Here is a 19,163-nt window from a genome sequence, read left to right on the forward strand (position 1 = left end):
CTTGTTTCAAACACGCAATTTCTTAATATGAGCTGTGTGTATTCCTCCGTATATTGAGGGTTTTGATAGTTTAACAGTATTTATATATCACTTAAACCTGCTTTATAATATAAAAGACATTAAAATCTCACTTTTTACACTATGGGACCTTTAATATTCTTTTATTTTCTGTGTCTTGTAGTTTTTTTGGAAAGTCAGATAAGTGTGTGAAAGAGCGCTATTGCAGGTCCTTCCTTACTGCAGCTGTCAGACTCCACAACCAGCACTGCTCCCAGTAGACCACTTACACTTACACACCAAAAACTGATAATATCCTGATAATAACCTGATATTTTCAGTTTTGTTAATAGTCTGTTTATTGTCAATACTGTATATACTGCTCCTATTTTTATACTTCCTTTTATTTAAATGATTCATAATTTTTACACTTTGTTTAGCACTTTGCAGCACTTGTTAGCTGATGCACACAGTGCACTAGACTAAGCTACTGGAGTTACCCTGCACTATACTCATTTTTTAACGGTCTCTTCTGCACTTTTTTAATAGTCCTGTCTCACAGCTGTTACCCTGCACTATATTCAGTTTTAACAGTTTTTCTTCATCTCCCTGTATTTTTATATCTGGTATATTTTTTTTGTACTTTGTACTTTTATAGTACTAATTTTTTTACTGCCTTTTTACAAACATGTTTTGCACTATGGAACTGTGATGCTGGAAACTTGAATTTCCCTCGGGATCAATAAAGTTACTATCTATATCTATCTATCTATGTAAATTAATAGTCAATCACAAATATGACGAATAATCGTTTTGCTATTTATTTATATTAAAGTACTGGACAGACTGCTTTTAACTGCTTATTTTCGACCTAATATCTCGTCTTAATAGTCTTTTATTTTCTGTGTCTTGTAGTTGTTTTTTGGATACCAATAAATTGGGAATAAACCCGAGCATTTGATTGGTCCGTCTCACTATGACGTAGGCGGATTGTCAGTTCCAGTCATCCGATCTGTCATCATCCTTCGTTCAATGCGAAAAGGGGAAGTTGAGAGAAAGAAGTGGGAGAGAGACATCGAGGAGCCTTTAATGAAACATAACGTTATACTGCAGCTCGCTGGATGATCCACACACTGTGACAACAGACAACAAAGATTAACCCCAGAAGATTCACCATAACTGGCTCTCTCTCTTGTTTGGTAGGTGAGTAGCTGATATTTACTAGCTAATGGAGCTAACCTGCGGGCTCCTCCCGATGCGGCCACGGCCTCTGGAAGGGAGGCTGGGTCCACGCGTCATCAATGCGTCATATCTCCGGGGTGGTTTAGCGCATGCGCAGTAGAATCTGGTGCGCCAATACGCAGCTTGAGTTACACTAAGCATGCGCGAAACTCCATATCGCAATACCAGTGTCCTTACCTTCTTTCTATAGGCCGTGCAGTTATAGCTAAACAACGTTAGCTTCACTGTGTTAGCCACAGTGGAAGGGCCAAAGCTAGCTAGCATTGTAACTTAACGTTGTGAATCCGCATCAGTCGTCATGTTTATATTACACTACGTTAACCTACGTTTATAATATATAACTGTGACTCTTGTGTTTAGTCCACTGATTGAGGAGAGTTCACTATATTAATGCTAAGCTAAGGTTAGCTAGCTAGCTGTCACATTAGCTGTACACACCCTAAACTAGCATCATGTTGTGTTCTCTCAGTATTTACTTATTTGCACTGTGGTTATTTGTTATATATTACAAATATTTGTACATATTTCTTAATTTCTCATTTTATTAGTTTATATTTCTTTACATATATTGTGTTTATGTACATAACTTACATGTTACTTACATGTTACTTACATTTCTTTATGTTTATATAAGAGACCCCCTGGGATCAATAAAGTCTCCTTCATTTTAGTATATATTTTTATCTTTGTCAATTTTATTTTACTTTATTTTATTTTACTTTATTTTATTTTATTTTACTTTATTTTATTTTTCTTTATTTTATTTTACTTTATTTTATTTTATTTTACTCTATTTCTCAAACGTCATGTAGAGTTAAATGTCATATCTTAGTGTGTGTGTATGAGCTTGGTGTGTACGATACTACACAGATTGAAACTCTAATTTCTGTAATGCTGTGCAATATGCTGCCTTCCACTGTGTAATTGTCTGAAATATATTAATTATTTCTTTTTTTAAAGATATTTTTATGAGAGCTACAAGTTCTTTTAACATGGTCATGGAGCATATATACTGTATATTTGTATTCTGGGTGTATCGTTCCTATGCAGAGGGTAGTTTAGTTTACTTATTGACTACACTGAGGGCTACACTTTTATATTTTAATAATCGATTTATTTATTGTGTTGAGTTGAATGTGCTACTTATTTTGTACTGTAATTACCTTGGTGCAAATGGCAAATAAAACTCTTGAATCTTGAAACAAACATTACACAGGTGAAATGATGTTTTTTGAGAGGTGTTGTGCTGACTTAGAGGCTCTGAACTTAAATAGGTAGCTTTGTTGCTACAGCTAGCAGTCATTACTCTGCTAATTCGAGACAGGCAACAACAACATCACAGGTTATTTGTGGTTTAACTCTGTGTCGTAACAAGATTCCCACGAAGTTGTTGGTCATATTATTGGAATGATGCTGTGTTTTTCTTGGTTGGTTGGTTGTAATAATAATAATATCCCAAGGTACAGGGAGAAGCTGATGTTGTCTGGTTAATCTGGTTTATGTTGTTATTCACCTTAAAGATTCAAGATATTTATTGTCACGCCGGTTATACAGTAACAATCGTGTGAAATACTTTTTTGCTGGAGAGCTCCATTAAAACAATAATAAGTTATATTACATTTACATTACAATTACAAAAGGAAATACTTTGTACAAGGGCATATTAAAAACATATACAGGCATATTAATAACATATACATTAAGAAAATCTATACAGTATAAGATATATTTTTGTGTGAGAAGGTGTCGTATGAATTATCTATTTAAAAGTCTGATGGCCTTAATAACAGGTTATTTGTGGTTAACTCTGTGTCGTAACGCGTTTCCTACGAAGTAGACAGTCATTATTGGACTGACGCTGTGTTTTCTTGGTTGGTTGGTGGTAATAATAATAATATCCCAAGTTACAGGGAGAATCTGATGTTGTCTGGTTAATCTGGTTTATGTTATTCACCTTAAAGATTCAAGATTCAAGATGTTTATTGTCACGCCGGTTATACAGTTACAATCGTGTGAAATACTTTTTTGCTGGGAAGCTCAATTCAAATAATACGTTATATTACATTTACATTACAATTACATTACAATTATAGAAGGAAATACTTTGTACAAGGGCATATTAAGAACATATACATTAAGATCATATTCAGTATATACAGTATAAGATATATTTTTGTGTGAGAAGGTGCCGTATGAATTATCTATTTAAAAGTCTGATGGCCTAGGGGGACAAAACTGTTCCTCAGTCTGCTGGTGTGAGTCCTGGGGGTCCTGTATCTTCTACCAGAGGGCAGGAGGGCGAACAGGCTGTTGTGGGTGTGTCGTGTCCTTAATGACCCTCAGGGACTTCCTGAGGCACCGCCGGGTGCACAGCTCCTTAAATGTAGCTAAATAGAAAACCTGTCTGTAACTTAACCTTGAAACATATTCCCATAATGTGCCCAGACTCGTGTGTGACTAATCCCCCTTTTGTGACAGTCTGCCTCACATAACTTTAAAGCTACAAGCAAGTGTTGCCAGAGGTTTTGTTGTTGCAGTTACACCAGTTGGTTGATTATTTTTTTTTACTTTTCTAGATGTTGCAGTTAAATTTGGTAAACAGGTGAGAAGCTTTGGGAACTTTGGAAGCAGAAGTTCAGATGTCAAAATGTTGGGGTCAGGAGGAACTCTCACTACAGTGTGAGCCAAACCCTCGCATGTCTTTTGCCCTACCTGTTACACTTATTTGCTCAGCTAGTTATGGCAAGCAACCAACTATTTTTTTGAAGAGGAAAAAAAGTGTGGCTGGTAATGTGAAACTCTTGTTGACTCAGTGTGTAGTGAACTACAGTAATTTTCCCTCCATGGTCATTATGTCATCTGTTACATTTTTGGCCTCTGGGTTTTGACTACTTGTTTTATGGAACAACAGCGTAAAACATATGACATTTAAATTTCTGAATATTTCCTCCATTCTATAAAGATAACGCACATAAACATTTTAGTTTCTAAATGACACTTTTTAGTCGACGGTTTCTGAAATCATGTACTTCAAAATAGTAATTTTTTGTCAAAAAATGTTACATAAAGTAAGGTAGAACATATTTTGAATTCTCGATTGAACCAAGAATGATCTTGAGTTAACGGTACACGCGTACGGTATGAGTTATAAGAAATGACAGCTACAACATTAACCAGGTATGCTGCTTTAGTAAATTTAATTTTTGGGGTTGCTCATACCACAATTTGGGAAGTGGTATTGATCATTAATGAGCTGCATACCTGGACAAGACTTTTCTACTTTGTAAGAAACTTATGAAGTTAAGCAGCAGCATTTCTCTATCCAGCCAAAATCATCAATTTGCACTTGTCTTGTAATAATGATTTATATTTGCAGACAGTAAAATGTTGCTTAGCTTCTAATAAACTTTGCAAACCTGTAAATTTCAATCTCCTGACATTGATTTTTGAATCCTTGAGACTTTTTATGTGAAACTGACTGCTTTCTGTTCTCTCTCCTGCTCAGGTATTTTCTACAGGTTTCCACAGTACGTCAGCGTCCAGAGGAAGAGACCGGGCAGTGTGACATGGCAGGTAGAGGCGGAGCTACACGACCCAATGGGCCAAACGCAGGCAACAAGATCTGCCAGTTCAAACTTGTGCTTTTAGGAGAGTCAGCCGTGGGGAAGTCAAGTCTTGTACTTCGTTTCGTCAAGGGACAGTTTCACGAATTCCAAGAAAGCACAATCGGAGGTATGTATCTTTGTTGTTGTGGCGTTTTTCCTGTGAACAGGCCTTGGAAATTGTATGCAAGGATATGACTGGCGGAGACTTCCAATGAGTCACACAGTGGAGTGAGCATTGAATATCGAGATCTTCTTCATAAGGGTGCAAGCAAATAGCTGTCACAAGAGTCATAGTTCCCAGTAAGTAAATACGAAAACAATTCATTTGAGAAGAAGGGAAATGAAGAGTAGATGGAGAATTGTGAGTGTGAAAATGGCCAGTAGAAACAGAGAACTGAAGAAATCATTGAACTATAAAGCGAGGAATCTCTGTATGTACGTACGTATGTCCTTCGCATATCTTGTGAACCGTTCATTCAGTCTATTTCACACTTGACGGGTGTATTGCTGGGGACCCGAGGATGTGCAGTGTCGTACTTGGTGCAATTTGAACACGCGACATGTTCAACATTAATAAACTTTGAATAAACGAGCGATAGCAGTCTGTGCGGGGGCGGGGCTTCAGGGCTCTGCGGACTGAGTCGATCATGTCGTCCATAGCGGGCCTTTACAGGCTGCAGCTCATTGACTGCAGTTCGCTTTTGCTGCTGGATACTCAATATACTAACGTTACAACCAAACTCTTCTTCACTTCCCCGGAATCAATGAGCGGTTTTCAAAATGCTCCAAACAGGCACGTCCCGACAACACTTCCAGCAACAATACCGCGAGATAAGTCACACCCCAAACAGGCACTGCACTAGTTAGGTGAATTCCTGGACCTCCATATCTAAATCCTGGTGTGTTCAGCAGTTTATGTGAGATTAAAGCAGTCAGTTATCATCTACATAATCTTACACTAATTGCCCTTTGGCAAACATGCTGCTTACTGGATATGGTTGAATCAAATTCCAGGTTTGTGACCCAAAGGTTGCTGTTATGATACCCAGAACAGCAAAAGTGAAGTTGTACTGGGCAGTTTCCTGGTGTGAGTGTGTGTAACTGACTGAATGTGAACAGGGTGTTTTGCTGTCAATTAATCTTTCCAGAGGAAATAAAAATTAAAACTAAATGTGAGTGAATCTCACCCTACTTCATGCTTCAGAACCCATCCAGTTTTTGGATTATCAGTATAAAACATGTTTGATATCTCTAAGGCCAGCTTTTCCAAATGTGGACTAAGTCAACCAGATAATCCTCCTAGTATGTGTGTTTGTGCCTCCAGCATTGGTCTTAAATTATTGCCTTCGCAGAAACACGTTTTGTGTGTCTCAGTAGCTAACATGCCCATTTGTCACTGGCTCCTCTGCTTTGTGCACCTGCAGCTGCCTTCCTGACTCAGACGGTATGTTTGGACGACACAACAGTCAAGTTTGAAATCTGGGACACAGCTGGTCAGGAGCGCTACCACAGTCTGGCTCCAATGTACTACAGAGGTGCCCAGGCAGCCATTGTGGTGTATGATATAACAAATGAGGTGAGTCAGGTGCCAGCTTTTCTGTCATGTGGTTGCTGTTGACCAGCGCTGCTTTCACTAACCGTAGCTGGAATGACATTGTTGTGAATGAGGAAGAGAGATAGTGGCCGTTTCCAGTTAAAAATGTCTTAGTAACAGTCAGGCCAAAAAAAAACCCAACTTATTTTGGTATCTTGACAAATTTAGAAATGACAACACAGTTGTGTTACAGACAATGTATTTAGACCTAATTAGTCACTTGACTCCGAAAGGGTTGGCATGACGACGCTCACAAATATGTGTAAATATACCTTATGTGCTGATAGATTTGATTACAAAGAGAACATAATGGACTTTGTTAACCTCCACAAAGTTTATATATTTAACAGAGAGTGTCTTCTAGTATTAAAGATGTTGATTAAATCTGAAAACAGCCTTAACATCGGAAAAACAGCTGCGTCTACGGCAGCAGCTGATTTAGTTATATTCTATTTGTAAATTGTGCTTGAAAGAAGTCACAAAAATGGGATGATGATCTTTTTAAAGACAAGGTCTTGAACAAAGATATGTCCTTCTCTTCAAAACTCAAAGAACAAGCACGTCACCCACGTTTCATGTACTTTACTTTAGTTTCATATTTCATCAAATGCGTAATTTTTTAATGTGCCTCTGTTCTGCACTTGATCAAAAGATGAGCAAAAGCATAGCCAGACATCACAGGAAGGCTCCTGTTGTCCTCATCTTTCCATCACATGGGGTCTTATTGTTATTTTCACTAACTGAGTCACCCTCCCCCCCCACTACCCCTCCCTGTTTTGCTTGCCAGGAGTCATTTGTACGGGCGAAGAACTGGGTTAAAGAGCTTCAGAGACAAGCCAGTCCAAACATTGTAATAGCTCTGGCTGGGAACAAGGCTGATCTCGCAAACAAGAGAACACTGGACTTCCAGGTTTGTGTCATTTTAAGTCATTATTAATTAATTAATTATGTAAACAGAACCAGAGAAATCTTTACAAATACATTGGAAGTTGTCAAAGTCTGTTGAAGCTAATATAAAACATTCACAGACTGAAACATTTTGCCAGATTAACACAATCTCTGTCTGACTGATCAGATCTACTACTTTGCTTCCTCCACATTTAGTTTTTTGACTATGCAAACTGTGAGGTCATTCTAATGAACGATGTCCTGATGTTGGTTTCACTTTCGTAGGATGCACAGTCATACGCAGATGATAACAGCTTGCTTTTTATGGAAACATCAGCAAAGACCTCTATGAACGTCAATGAGATATTCATGGCCATTGGTAAGTGTCTCTTACATCTTAAACTCCCTAATCTTATCTATATGCAGATTTTCGCAATTATCATTAATATATATATAAATAAATAAATTAGGGCTGTCAAAGTTAATGTGATAATAACGGGCTAATGCAAATTCATTTTAACGCCGCTAATTTCTTTAACGCATTAACACAATCCATCTTCTGGAGGTTATATCAGGCTCAGTTTTAACGCTAGAGTAAAGATACTGATATCATATGAAACTAGAAAACCTAAGGATGATATTGTAGGGTTGACAACATAAATATTAATAACACGTTGTTGCCAATTTGTTTTGACGACACAAATTTCTTTAACATATTAACGCAATCGATCTTTCGGAGGTTGTAGCGGTATCCATTGGTACCAACCATGTCATACTAGCTTGTCGTAAGGGAGCTTAAATAACACTCCAAACTTGCGCTAAATTTTGGCGAGGAAAAAATTGTCAAAGCCATTTTTCAAAGGGGTCCCTTGACCTCTGACCTCAAGATATGTGACTGAAAATGGGATCTATGGGTACCCACGAGTCTCCCCTTTACAGACATGCCCACTTTATGATAATCACATGCAGTTTGGGGCAAGTCATAGTCAAGTCAGCACACTGACACACTGACAGCTGTTGTTGCCTGTTGGGCTTCAGTTTGCCATGTTCTGATTTAAGCATATTTCTTTATGCTAAATGCAGTACCTGTGAGGGTTTCTGCACAATATGTGTCATTGTTTTGTGTTGTTAATTGACCAATAATAAATATATACATACATTTGCATAAAGCAAACATATGTGTCAACTCCCATGTTGATAAGAGTATTAAATACTTGACAAATCTCCCTTTAAGGCGCATTTTACACAGATAAAAAAATGTGCGATTAATTTGCAATTAATCACGATTAACTATGGACAATCACATGATTAAATATTTTAATCGATTGACAGCCCTAAAATACATCTAAAATACGAATCTGCCCTACTGTTGGAGCCCTGATACACCAATCTCCTGAGCAGCTGTGGACAGACAGTGGGGCATTCAGGCTGTTCTCTTCAACCCGTAGAGTTGGGGAATATCATGTGTACACAAATGCATTCAGGCGATCACTGTCACTGAGGAACTGGACCAATGAAAAAGCCACTGCAGGATATGGATACTGGAGGCCAGGCTTGAACTGAAATCAAAAGTTCACTTAGGTGAACTGGTACTTACCACTCTTTATGGAAACCTCCTGGTGGTTGTTGTTGAAGTATTTGTGCATTTGGTCAGACCGGAAGAGACGTAGGATTGGCTCGGCCTTCAGCTTGTCTAGAGGACACTGTGGCCTTTGAAGAATGCACTATCTGAAAGCTGTAGCACATTTAGCATTTGAAGAACAAACTGTTTTCTAGCAAAAAGCAATCGCATAGTTTTCTTGCAAAATAAGGCCCGTCAGCTCACAATGTGAAGTAGTTTGAGGTGTAGAAACAGTGTTGCCAGTAGATAGTTTGTCTGTGAGAGAGTCCTCTCCACACCCACACTCCACACAAACACTCATGTTGCCTGATTAGACTTCTCAAGCGCAGGCTGTGCTTGATTGACAGATCCTCATTTTCCTGTTAGGGCGGGACAAATGACAACGTTATTATTGTTAGTGCGTTGCGTTGACTCGTAATTCCAAAGTAAATGAAAACACCTGTGTGGGTGTGCCGGGCCTTAAAGGGACCTTTATCCAAAATGGTTGTTTGTTATGTGTTTGTTAGAAAAAATAAATTATTATAGTGGAAACCCTTTAATAGGAATAACCCCTTGAGATGTACCATCTCATTTTCAAGGGCAATAATACAATATATGCACAATTAGACAAAACATTTAACAAAAAAAAAACCAAGATAATTTAACGAAACAACATAATACAGCCGGTATGAGAAAAATAAAGCGTTTTTTGAACTTTAAATCATGTAAACATGTTCTAGTAGAAACCCCAAATACAAGTATGAACCCGGAAATGAGCATAATAGGTCCCCTTCAAGAATTGATGTTTGGTGTCATCATAGGTGGGGTTATCTGATTATCTATGGTGATGTCATCGCTGATGTTGTTGCTGTGTCATTGTAGCAAAGAAGCTACCCAAGAATGAGCCTCAAGCGGCCGGAGCCAGCAGCGGGCGGAACCGGGGAGTGGACCTGACGGAGACGGCTCAGCCCACCAGCCGCTCCTGCTGCAGTAACTAACCCAGCTCTTCCTGCTCATCCTTCCCACACATACCCCCCCCTCTCCTCTACCCCTCCCCTTCCCAACTGAACATCTGGACATCGGGCTCCTTGGCTTCCTGACGTCACACCTGACCGTCAACCTCACTCCCCCTGGAATAGCTAAAAGACTCTGTATAGCTGCATTTCTAATACCTTTTTTTTTTTTTTTTGTTGATGTTCTTTTTTTTTTTTTTTTACTTTTTTTAAGAAGTGTATATCAGTATAATGGATGCATGTATCACTACAACGCCTAAAAACACATTTTATCTCTTATTCAGTTGGAAAACTAACCCCGATTTTAGAAAGACGAGCGAGTGAGAAACCTGTGAACGTGTGATTGTGTCGTGTGATTTGCTGATGAGAAAGTGTAGCCTCATTCGTCACTTCACTGGGTCGACTGGATGCGAATGATGTTGCCTGCGATACTGTTTGTGCGCGGCGGGTTAAGTTACGCTCACAATGAGAAGAAAACCAAATTGTTACCATCTTGAGACGCCCGGCTTCTCATCTGTTGTGAGGCATCTGTGTGTTGAGACGGTGCCAGAGAGAGGACTGATGTGCACAGAAGAATCCCCTCCCTCCCTCACATCTGTTACACGAGAAGACATCTTCATCCAAGGCTCCCAGTGGAAAGTGCGGAAAATAAATTTGGTTCTGTCCAGTTTTTTAAAAAAAGTTGGAAAGTCTTTTGCGAATATTGAAAAAAATATATATATCTTGATACACATCTGGCTTCCTATTATTATGTGCATCCATCTGTAGAGCAATATGGGCTTGTCACGTTGCTGTGAATCATATTGAACAACAAAGTCTTCGTGGTGTGGAAAACATGGGAGTTTTGGAACATCAGGAACACCTTCAGGCCAGGATTTTTTAAAATTTCATTATTTAACAAATGCTTTTCATGTTCATCACAGGAGTTAAAGTGTTGACACTGATATGGCTTCACATGGAAAAGAAAACCAACAGGAAACTGTGGAACATCCTGCTTTGTGAGCTGCAAAGACTTGAACATACGACTAGTTCTATGTTAAACTCTTGTCTTTGTTAATCTGCTCTGTTTCTGTCCAGGCCAGTAGTCAACCTGCATCAATATTTGGGTGATCTCAATCAAAGGGGGGATTGTTTTTTTAGAATAGAGTTCAGACAGCACACAAACAGAGAATTTGGACTACCACTCATTGTCACGAGTCTGTGGAAAAAAAACTATACTCTAATGTTGTTATAGGGTGCAATGTTGTCTTCTTCCTCCTTTAGCACAGCTTGCAGAGCTCGTGAGCTCACAAGGAAATCATGTAGAGGTTCCGAACAATTGTACAGTTCAATATAGGTCTGCTTTTGTTTTTTTCTCTCCATCCTAGACCGTGTCAGAAACTGGTCACATGTTAAGCATTGGTGGTCTTTTTAGGTATATGTAGTGTTATTAACAAAATCCCTCTCTGGTGTCTTGTTACTTTTTTCTCAGAAAATGGTCCATGGTCATGTTTGAAAGGAACTTTTATTGCATTGCACAGTGTTGATCATGTTTTAATTAATGACTTTCCTTCGATTTTATACGACGGACTGTATTGGACTTGCTAACCTACAGCTATGAGCAGGTAGCATAATTAACCTAACTGGTGGTCTCTCTTACAGCTTAATGAATTTTAATGATGTAAAACAGCATTACTAGTGATGGGCTGATCAGTTTTGAGTGTCTGAATACAACTTAATAAATTCAATAAAGAGGTTTCTTGTACGTCTTCTTGCTCTGAATGTCAGCGGCACCACATGCAAAAGAAGTTAACATTCTGCTTTTTATTAGAAATTCAAATTCCATGTTACTCATTAAAACCCTTGAGTAGTATGACCACAGCCGAGATGTTTGTCTCTGATTACGAAACAGCTGTCACCACAAAATCTGCACAGATCTGAGCTTTAATGTTGTCACGGTCCTCAGGAGGATTGTGAGAAACTAGAGCTGCAATGATTAATAGATTGGAAGACAATTAATCAAGTATTTAATTTCAAGGCTAAGAGTCTGCAGCCATGCAAGCTGCTCTGTGAGGCTGTATTTAGGCACAGTGCATGCGTTCAGCTAGGGCTGGGCGATATGGAGAAAATCAAATGGTCCCATATTTTTGACCAAATACCTCGATATCAATATTGCGATGATGTTGTAGGGTTGACAATTGGTTCTTTTACAAAATATTTGCAAAATGAAATTTTTCTTAAATAATCATCAGTAATGTGGATATACTGTAATGACTAAGTGGGTAAATGCAAATAATAGAACAGACCAGTCTGGTAAGGTCAGAAAAATGCATCACCTAACTGTAATGCAGCCTTTAAAAGAGTTTATTTAAAGGTCCCATATTATAAAAAAGTGGGATTTTCATATTTTTTTTTTATTATAAAGCAGGCTTAAGTCCTATATGAATACTGTGAAAGTATCGAAACACTCAATCCACAGGGAAATACACACAGCCCGTATTCAGAAACTCTGCATTTGAAACAAGCCGTCAGGATTTCTGTCCATTTGTGATGTCACAAATATACAATATTTAGACCCTTGACATAATTTTAAACGTAAACATTCTAAATGTGTCCCAGTTCATTCCTGGTTGCAGTGTATGTGAATGTCATCGGCTGACACGTAGTACACACGGACCCAAGCTGTTGCCTAGCAATGCAATTCTGTTGCAATTCTGTCAAAATGTGCTAAAACGGAGCATTTCAGACCGAGGGGTAAATACAGGTATATTCAGGCAGACAGTATGAGGAAAATAAAGTTTTTTTTGAACATTACAGCATGTAAACATGTTCTAGTACAAACACAAAATACAAGTATGAAAATGAAAATGAGCACGATATGGGACCTTTAAGAGTCAAAAAGACCATAAAGCAGGTTATGCTTTAGGGCGTGGCTACCTTGTGGTTGACAGGTCGCTACCATGGCGTTCAGCTTTCGATTGTACTGAGCTCCACCCTCTCGTGTCACCTCTGGTTGCAGAAAAACCAAGATGCCGAACTTGAGGCTTCAAAACGGCAGTCGACACACCAATGGGTGACTTCATTGTGACTACGTCCACTTCTTATATATGGTTAGATTTTTCTTGCCTGAGAAACGCCCACATCTTTCAAACTCTACACCCCCAGTTTTCACAGGTTGAGTAACAGCTCTCGCCGTGAGAATTAAAGTGTAAAGTCGATGTGTTTGTCAATTAAGCGATAATGAAGATAACTGTTAGCTGCAGCCCTACGTCTAACCTCATTTTCCACTTTCTTGGTTGCACTCTGTTGTCAGTTTCAGGTCTGATGTTTTTTCATGTATTTCCACCATCTGCCTCCTCTCTCAGCTCTTGGCTGTGTTCCACCCCGACTCTTCACACATCCTCAGAGTTAGACCTCACTAGACGCGTCCTCTGAACTCTCAACCAGGCTCATCACATGTTTGGCCAAGACTCAAATCTCTGTGCAGAAATGACCTCCTGCTCCTGTCAATTACAGTCCTTACAACGTCATTAACAGCCTCTTCATGCAGCACCGCCCACACACACCGCCGGAGGCGAGAGGCAGGAGGCAGTCGATAGAAAGAGGAGTCGTGAGGCTACACGGCACAGGGATCAATAACCGATTACACTCATGGTCTCCCTCCTCTCGTGGTAGCCTTGATGATGTCCCTCATGAACAGACAGATAGTGCTGTGTGTTAAAGGGTCAGTTCACCAACGTTACAAAACATTTTCTGACTTAATATCTCTCGTGATATCTAGTCAGTATAATGGAGAGAGTTTGCTTTAGGTGCCAACAGCATTGGAAAATGATTATAACTATCAGGAACATCTCTTTCTGCAAACAGTACAACTGTTCTCAAAGGGACTATTTCTTCAGTAGAATTTGGTCCCTGAGAACTTAGTTATCTTGAGTAACAGGGACACAGTTTTTCTATATAATTAAATTTTAATCCTGTGAGTGCCATCAAGAGAACTTCATTCACCTCCATTGAATTATTGTGGCAACATAAATGATCTGGAGTTTTTGATCACTTCAGCATCTTCATCAGCAGACAGAAAGTGCTCAGACATTATGGAATACAATTACATGACAACTGAGCGAACTCGATCTGCTGATGAAGATGCTGATCAGGTGATATGATCAAAATCTACAGAGCAGCTACTAAATGGACCTTGTGGTGAGATTGTTTTCTCGACTGCAGTTTCCAAGGGTGCAAATTAACTTCCTCCCCGTCGGTGAGCGTCTGTCGGCCTAGTTTTTTGGGAGTGTCCCACACGATCGGCTACTATGCCCGTGTCAGAGGTTTTTCGGCCAATTCAGCATGTTGACGGCGGAGCCCGTTGGTGAGAGAAGATTGATTGACTGTTTAGCTTAAACGAATCAGTGCATGAGAAAAGCAAGCCAACGAGTAAAGTCAAGAGGATAAACACAGGCTCTTCTCATTTTTCATCTTCATCCCATCTGATCATTCCAATACACGGATTATTTTCACAACAACATGGCCATCTGGAATGAAGCAGTGAAGTGGTGAGTGACAGCGGTGTGAAAATGGTCTGAAAACACCGCTTTATTTCATGTACGTATCATAACAACGGCTCGGTCTTCCGGTTTCCTTTTTGGATCACGAAAACAGACTACCGCCGCCTGCTGGTGTGGAGAATTATTTCCTCTCACGCGGGCACAGAACATACGTGCTAATCAGCCGTCGGCTGTAGTCTTTGCGGTGTGTTCGAGTGCAACTTGTCGGCCAAAACAAAGGCGACGTGAGACGACGCAACAGGCGGCCTTCCTCACCGCTAGCTCTCAGATGTCAGGTTGGTGTGTCAGAGGCTTAAAGAGACAGGCTTTAAAATGGGTTGTTTCAGACAGAGGTTGAATACAGGTATATTCAGACAGACAGTATGAAAAAAATAATGTGTCTTTTGAACATTAAAGTATTTTAACATGTTGGAGTCTAGAAACCCAAAATAAAAGTATGAACCTGAAAATGAGCCTGATATGTCCCCTTTAATGTTTGTTTTTGTTAACCTTTGCAGTTGCAAAGGTTAACCTTGCTGCATTATGAAAAAGCTTGGACCTTGCTGCATTATGAAAAAGCTTTAGAGTTCAGCTGATTGTATGGAAAGATGACAATTGACAAATCTATAGGATATATAGGATACATGACATTAATGACATTTACAGACTCTTTTCTACATTTCCTAAGTTGTGTGGCACTCTGCTTTGCCACAATGTGCTCTTTTATAATGTTGAGAAACCGCTAACCACAGAGATGCACAAGGAAAGTTTTTTGCACACGTCGGATGGTATTTTGCTTTCATCACAGTGGAGCTTTGTGTTGCCAGAAAAGCTTAAAACAAATGTTAGTTGGACCCTATGAGTCACTGTGTCGCATGCTGCTTCGCTGGAAGAGCTGCATGCTCATCTACTTTGTCCAGAGAGTTAAATCACAGCCCTTTGATGAAAAGTTCAAAGATGAATACCGACCACAGTTTTTGATTACAATCTTTCCAGTGGGAGATTCTAACCCCTGATCTTTCCCACTGTCAATAAGGCCGACTGGCTCTGTGCAACCACTCAAACAGATCCTGGAAATGTAATTTCTGCCCAGTGAACGAATGTGGTTCATCTTATGGAAGACAGTAGACAAGGCTTCTACTGACTGAACTGTCATGGAGAAGTTGTTGAGTCCTTCAAAGTGCCCTTTAAAGTGGGACAGAACGTTTTCAAAAAGCTCCAGGACTACTATACAGCAGTTTGCTGGATGCTATCAGGAACTCTCAAAGACACAGAAGATGTTTGCCCTCCTCTGATATCCATACATATTGATAGAGTAAAACATAGTTGCTACATCTTCCATGTCTTTTTGATGTAGTCAAGCTCTTATAGGGGCTATAATCAAAAATGTATATTAACGATTGATGATATGACGACTAAAACAATCTCTTGTGATGATGAACAATGAGAATTATAATCCGACTCTACAGTTCCCAGGTTCAGATTGTTGTTTTGGTTTTACGGCCCTCAACTTTACTGTTTTAGTTCACTCTCACCGCTCTCATCAACCTGTTTCCTGCTGCAACAGGCAGCCATAGATTGTATAAGAAGTGGTTGCAGTCACCGTAATGTTACCCCTTGGTTTGTGGACTACGGTTTTGAAGCCTCGAGTTTGGCATTTTGGCCGTCGCCATTCTTGGTATTTAGCCGTCGCCATCTTTTGCAACCAGAAGTGACACGAGGGGGTGGAGCTAAGTACAACTGAATGCTGAATAAGACATTTTTAGGCGACCAAAATGTTTCAATTAACTTTCTGTAAACACACTGTGAAAAGGTTAAAGTTGTAAGACGTAAAACACGGACAACTCCCAGACCGGACAACGCCATTGTAGCGACCTGTCAATCACAAGGTAGCCACGCTCTAAAGCATCCCCTGCTTTATAATCTCTTTTACTCTAAATGGGACCTGTATTCTATCATGTTGTATTACTGAGGTAATAAATCAAGTGAGAAGTAGGATCATTTTCTCAAAGAGTTCTATACAATCAGACTTCTATTTGCAACCAGAGGAGTCGCCCCCTGCTGGCTGTTAGAAAGAATGCAAGTTTAAGGCACTTTCCACATTGGCTTCACTTTTCAGAACCGGAGGTTGCCGCCTGTTTTTTGCTGAGAAAACTTTGATAACCTGACTGTACCAAAGAGAGGCAAAATTAACATCTAGCTGGTGAACATATAGTGGAGCATTTAACAACTAACCGAGTCAGATATTTCCCTCAGGTGGAGATCAAAACCGAGCAAAAGAGAGTGAATATTAGACTTCAAATGAATGCTAATGTTGCTCCGTATATATATATATATGTATGTTGGATGTTGAAACAGGCAATTGTTTGCAAGTTTGCCATATAAACTTAGAAGGTGGTAAAACCGTAAGTCAGTGTTGTCTTCACAGCTTGTTTCGGATGCAAGTGCGAGTCTCTCACCTTTCTCCAGGACTGAGCTGTAGAGGTGTCAGCATGCTCAAAAACGAACTAGTTCATCTGACGTCGGAGAGATGTGGGAGGAAGGGGGGTTTCAGATGCTTTTCAACCATCCAGCAAACACTTTGTTTGAAGCATACTGAAGTTATTTTCATCAAAGTTGTACAACTATGAGAAAGAAAGAACCTCGTTGTGAGGTGAATGTTGAAACTGGTGGATAGATTGGTCTTTGGATGGACGGATCCACCAGCCCATAACTCTAGATGTACGCTAAAGCAATAATGGCCGAATCCATCTCTGCCTGTCTGAAGATAAAGTCTTTTAAACCAAATTCAGCTGTTTGCCGACCTTTCAACAGTTTCCCTGGCAACGAAATCAATTTTTGAACTGTGCAGGATGTGACTGTCGGCGGCCTGCCAAAGAAGAGAATAAAGTTGTGTAAATGTTTGTGGATGTTTTGACATTTTGGTCATGAGCCTGTAAACAAGGTGTATCAAAGTTTTCACATGGAAAGTGTGGAAAGTTTTGACGTATTAAAGGATTTTACAACTCAAACTGGACTCTCTCTCTGCGGGCGAGACTGATCGTATTAGCGCTCAGTGCTGTCTGTCATAGCTAGAATTGATGGTGATGGTTTCACTTCCAGATCTTGGCCTTTCACTCTCTTTGGCAGGTGGAAGTGGAAAATACTGCTTTTTTGAAAAATGTGACAGACACTGAAAATAATGCTCATTTTGGGTATAAACTTTTCCTTTCAACAGTACATTGGAGGGTTGGCAACACTATGTTTTTTTGAATGCCAAACACTGAATATCTTTGTCTTAACTGGATTTGAAGCATTTTGGCGTTTAGCCTTCTGAATGGAAATACAGAGTCAAACAGCCAGGCATTTTCTCAACACTGAATCGCATTTGACACTTCAGCTGATTAATCTCTGCTATAAAATCCTGTTCAAATACATTTCTCACACCAGATCTCTATTTATTGTCAATGGGTCAGCTCCAATTTACACTTAAGACAGCTTGCATGTTGAAGGACAGAGCATCTTCAGAAGAAGCCTGTTTCTGGACCGTCAATCATTATACTTTAAACCAGCCAGGATGGACAAGAAATCATAAAAGTGCTCAGAATCACCAAAATTGGCACATCTACGGTCTAATCTACTCTGCAAAAATGTTATGTGGCAAAAGGAAAAGTCTCCAAATCAAGTTGGTATTTGATTACATTTTAAGGAATGTATATAATCATGTCCATCCACTGTAAATTTAGTATCAACTGTGATATGAATTTCCAAATTGAATATTTTTAAATGGATTTTTTAAGGTTCCTTGCACAGCTAACATGTCCATAAATGTATTCAGCACACCGTGTGTCCATGTTTGGTTTTGTTCATTTCATGTAGCTCATTTCTTCACAGGCTCCAACAGGCCTTTTTTAAATGGAAGACATGTTGACATGTCACAGTAGGAGAAGCACATGTGCACATGATAATGATTTCTGAATTGTATTTAGCTGGTTCAGCGTCAGGGTCCTGGTATTGTGCATGCTGGCTCACTGTCACGCTCTCATGGCTTACGGGATAGTCACTGAGCCGTCGTTAATGTTATCAGAAGCACCTGTGCTTTTCCTTCTATACTTGTGCTGTGAAAAAAAACACACACACCTGGGTCAATTAACTGAGACCAGGCCTGAGACACACAATTTAGATTTTTGCCTACCTAAACATGATGTATTTAAAGGTCTAATGTTGTAAACAAGTGAAAATTTCATGTCTTTTTTATTATAAAGCAGGTTACATAAATACTCTGTAAGAACTGAAACACTCAATCCATGAAGAAATACACACAGCCTATACTCAGAAACTGTGCCATCACCTGACCGGAAGTAAATATGGACCCAAACTGTTGATTAGCAATGCAATAACATTGCAATTCCATTGAAATGCACTAAAACGTGTTTCATACAGAGGGTAAGACAGGCATATTCAGGCAGACAGTATGAGGAAAACAAAGTGTTTTTTTTTAACATTACAGCCTGTAAACATGTTCAAGTAGAAACACAAAATACAAGTACGAACCTGAAAATGACCTTTGAGTATAATTCTATTAATCGGCAAGTTGCCATTCAAGTTGTCTTTCTTGCTGCATGTTCCGACTTGATTAATTTAGCCTGGTGCTAAAACATCACTTCATGTGACAGACTCCACCCATGACGCCTTTAAATCAGGCCAAAGAAAATTATATTTCTA

General features: G+C 39.4%; 1 protein-coding gene across 2 annotated transcripts; it reads left to right on the forward strand.

Annotated features, from left to right (window-relative positions):
* The first annotated feature begins 992 nt into the window (after positions 1-992).
* rab5ab (RAB5A, member RAS oncogene family, b) lies at positions 993-11,674 on the forward strand. Of its 2 annotated transcripts, none has more exons than XM_074652856.1 (6): positions 993-1,196; positions 4,745-4,971; positions 6,269-6,420; positions 7,226-7,348; positions 7,612-7,705; positions 9,809-11,674. In XM_074652856.1, exons 2-6 carry the CDS (start codon positions 4,806-4,808, stop codon positions 9,922-9,924), a joined length of 651 nt encoding a protein of 216 aa, XP_074508957.1. In that variant the 5' UTR covers positions 993-1,196; positions 4,745-4,805; the 3' UTR covers positions 9,925-11,674. The 2 variants fall into 2 exon arrangements, with proteins under 2 accessions (XP_074508957.1, XP_074508958.1); XM_074652857.1 differs by having other exon boundaries at positions 1,018-1,200.
* Positions 11,675-19,163: the final 7,489 nt, after the last annotated feature.

The sequence above is a fragment of the Sebastes fasciatus genome, chromosome 12 (assembly GCF_043250625.1).
Source record: "Sebastes fasciatus isolate fSebFas1 chromosome 12, fSebFas1.pri, whole genome shotgun sequence".
Taxonomy (NCBI): domain Eukaryota; kingdom Metazoa; phylum Chordata; class Actinopteri; order Perciformes; family Sebastidae; genus Sebastes; species Sebastes fasciatus.

What these genes read in the sequence shown, in the direction of transcription:
- rab5ab (XM_074652856.1), top strand. Translation starts at nt 4,806, where the DNA reads ATGGCAGGTAGAGGCGGAGCTACACGACCCAATGGGCCAAACGCAGGC. An exon ending in CCAAGAAAGCACAATCGGAG is followed by an intron (nt 4,972 to 6,268) that starts GTATGTATCTTT and finishes GTGCACCTGCAG; the next exon opens with CTGCCTTCCTGACTCAGACG. An exon ending in AGAGAACACTGGACTTCCAG is followed by an intron (nt 7,349 to 7,611) that starts GTTTGTGTCATT and finishes TCACTTTCGTAG; the next exon opens with GATGCACAGTCATACGCAGA.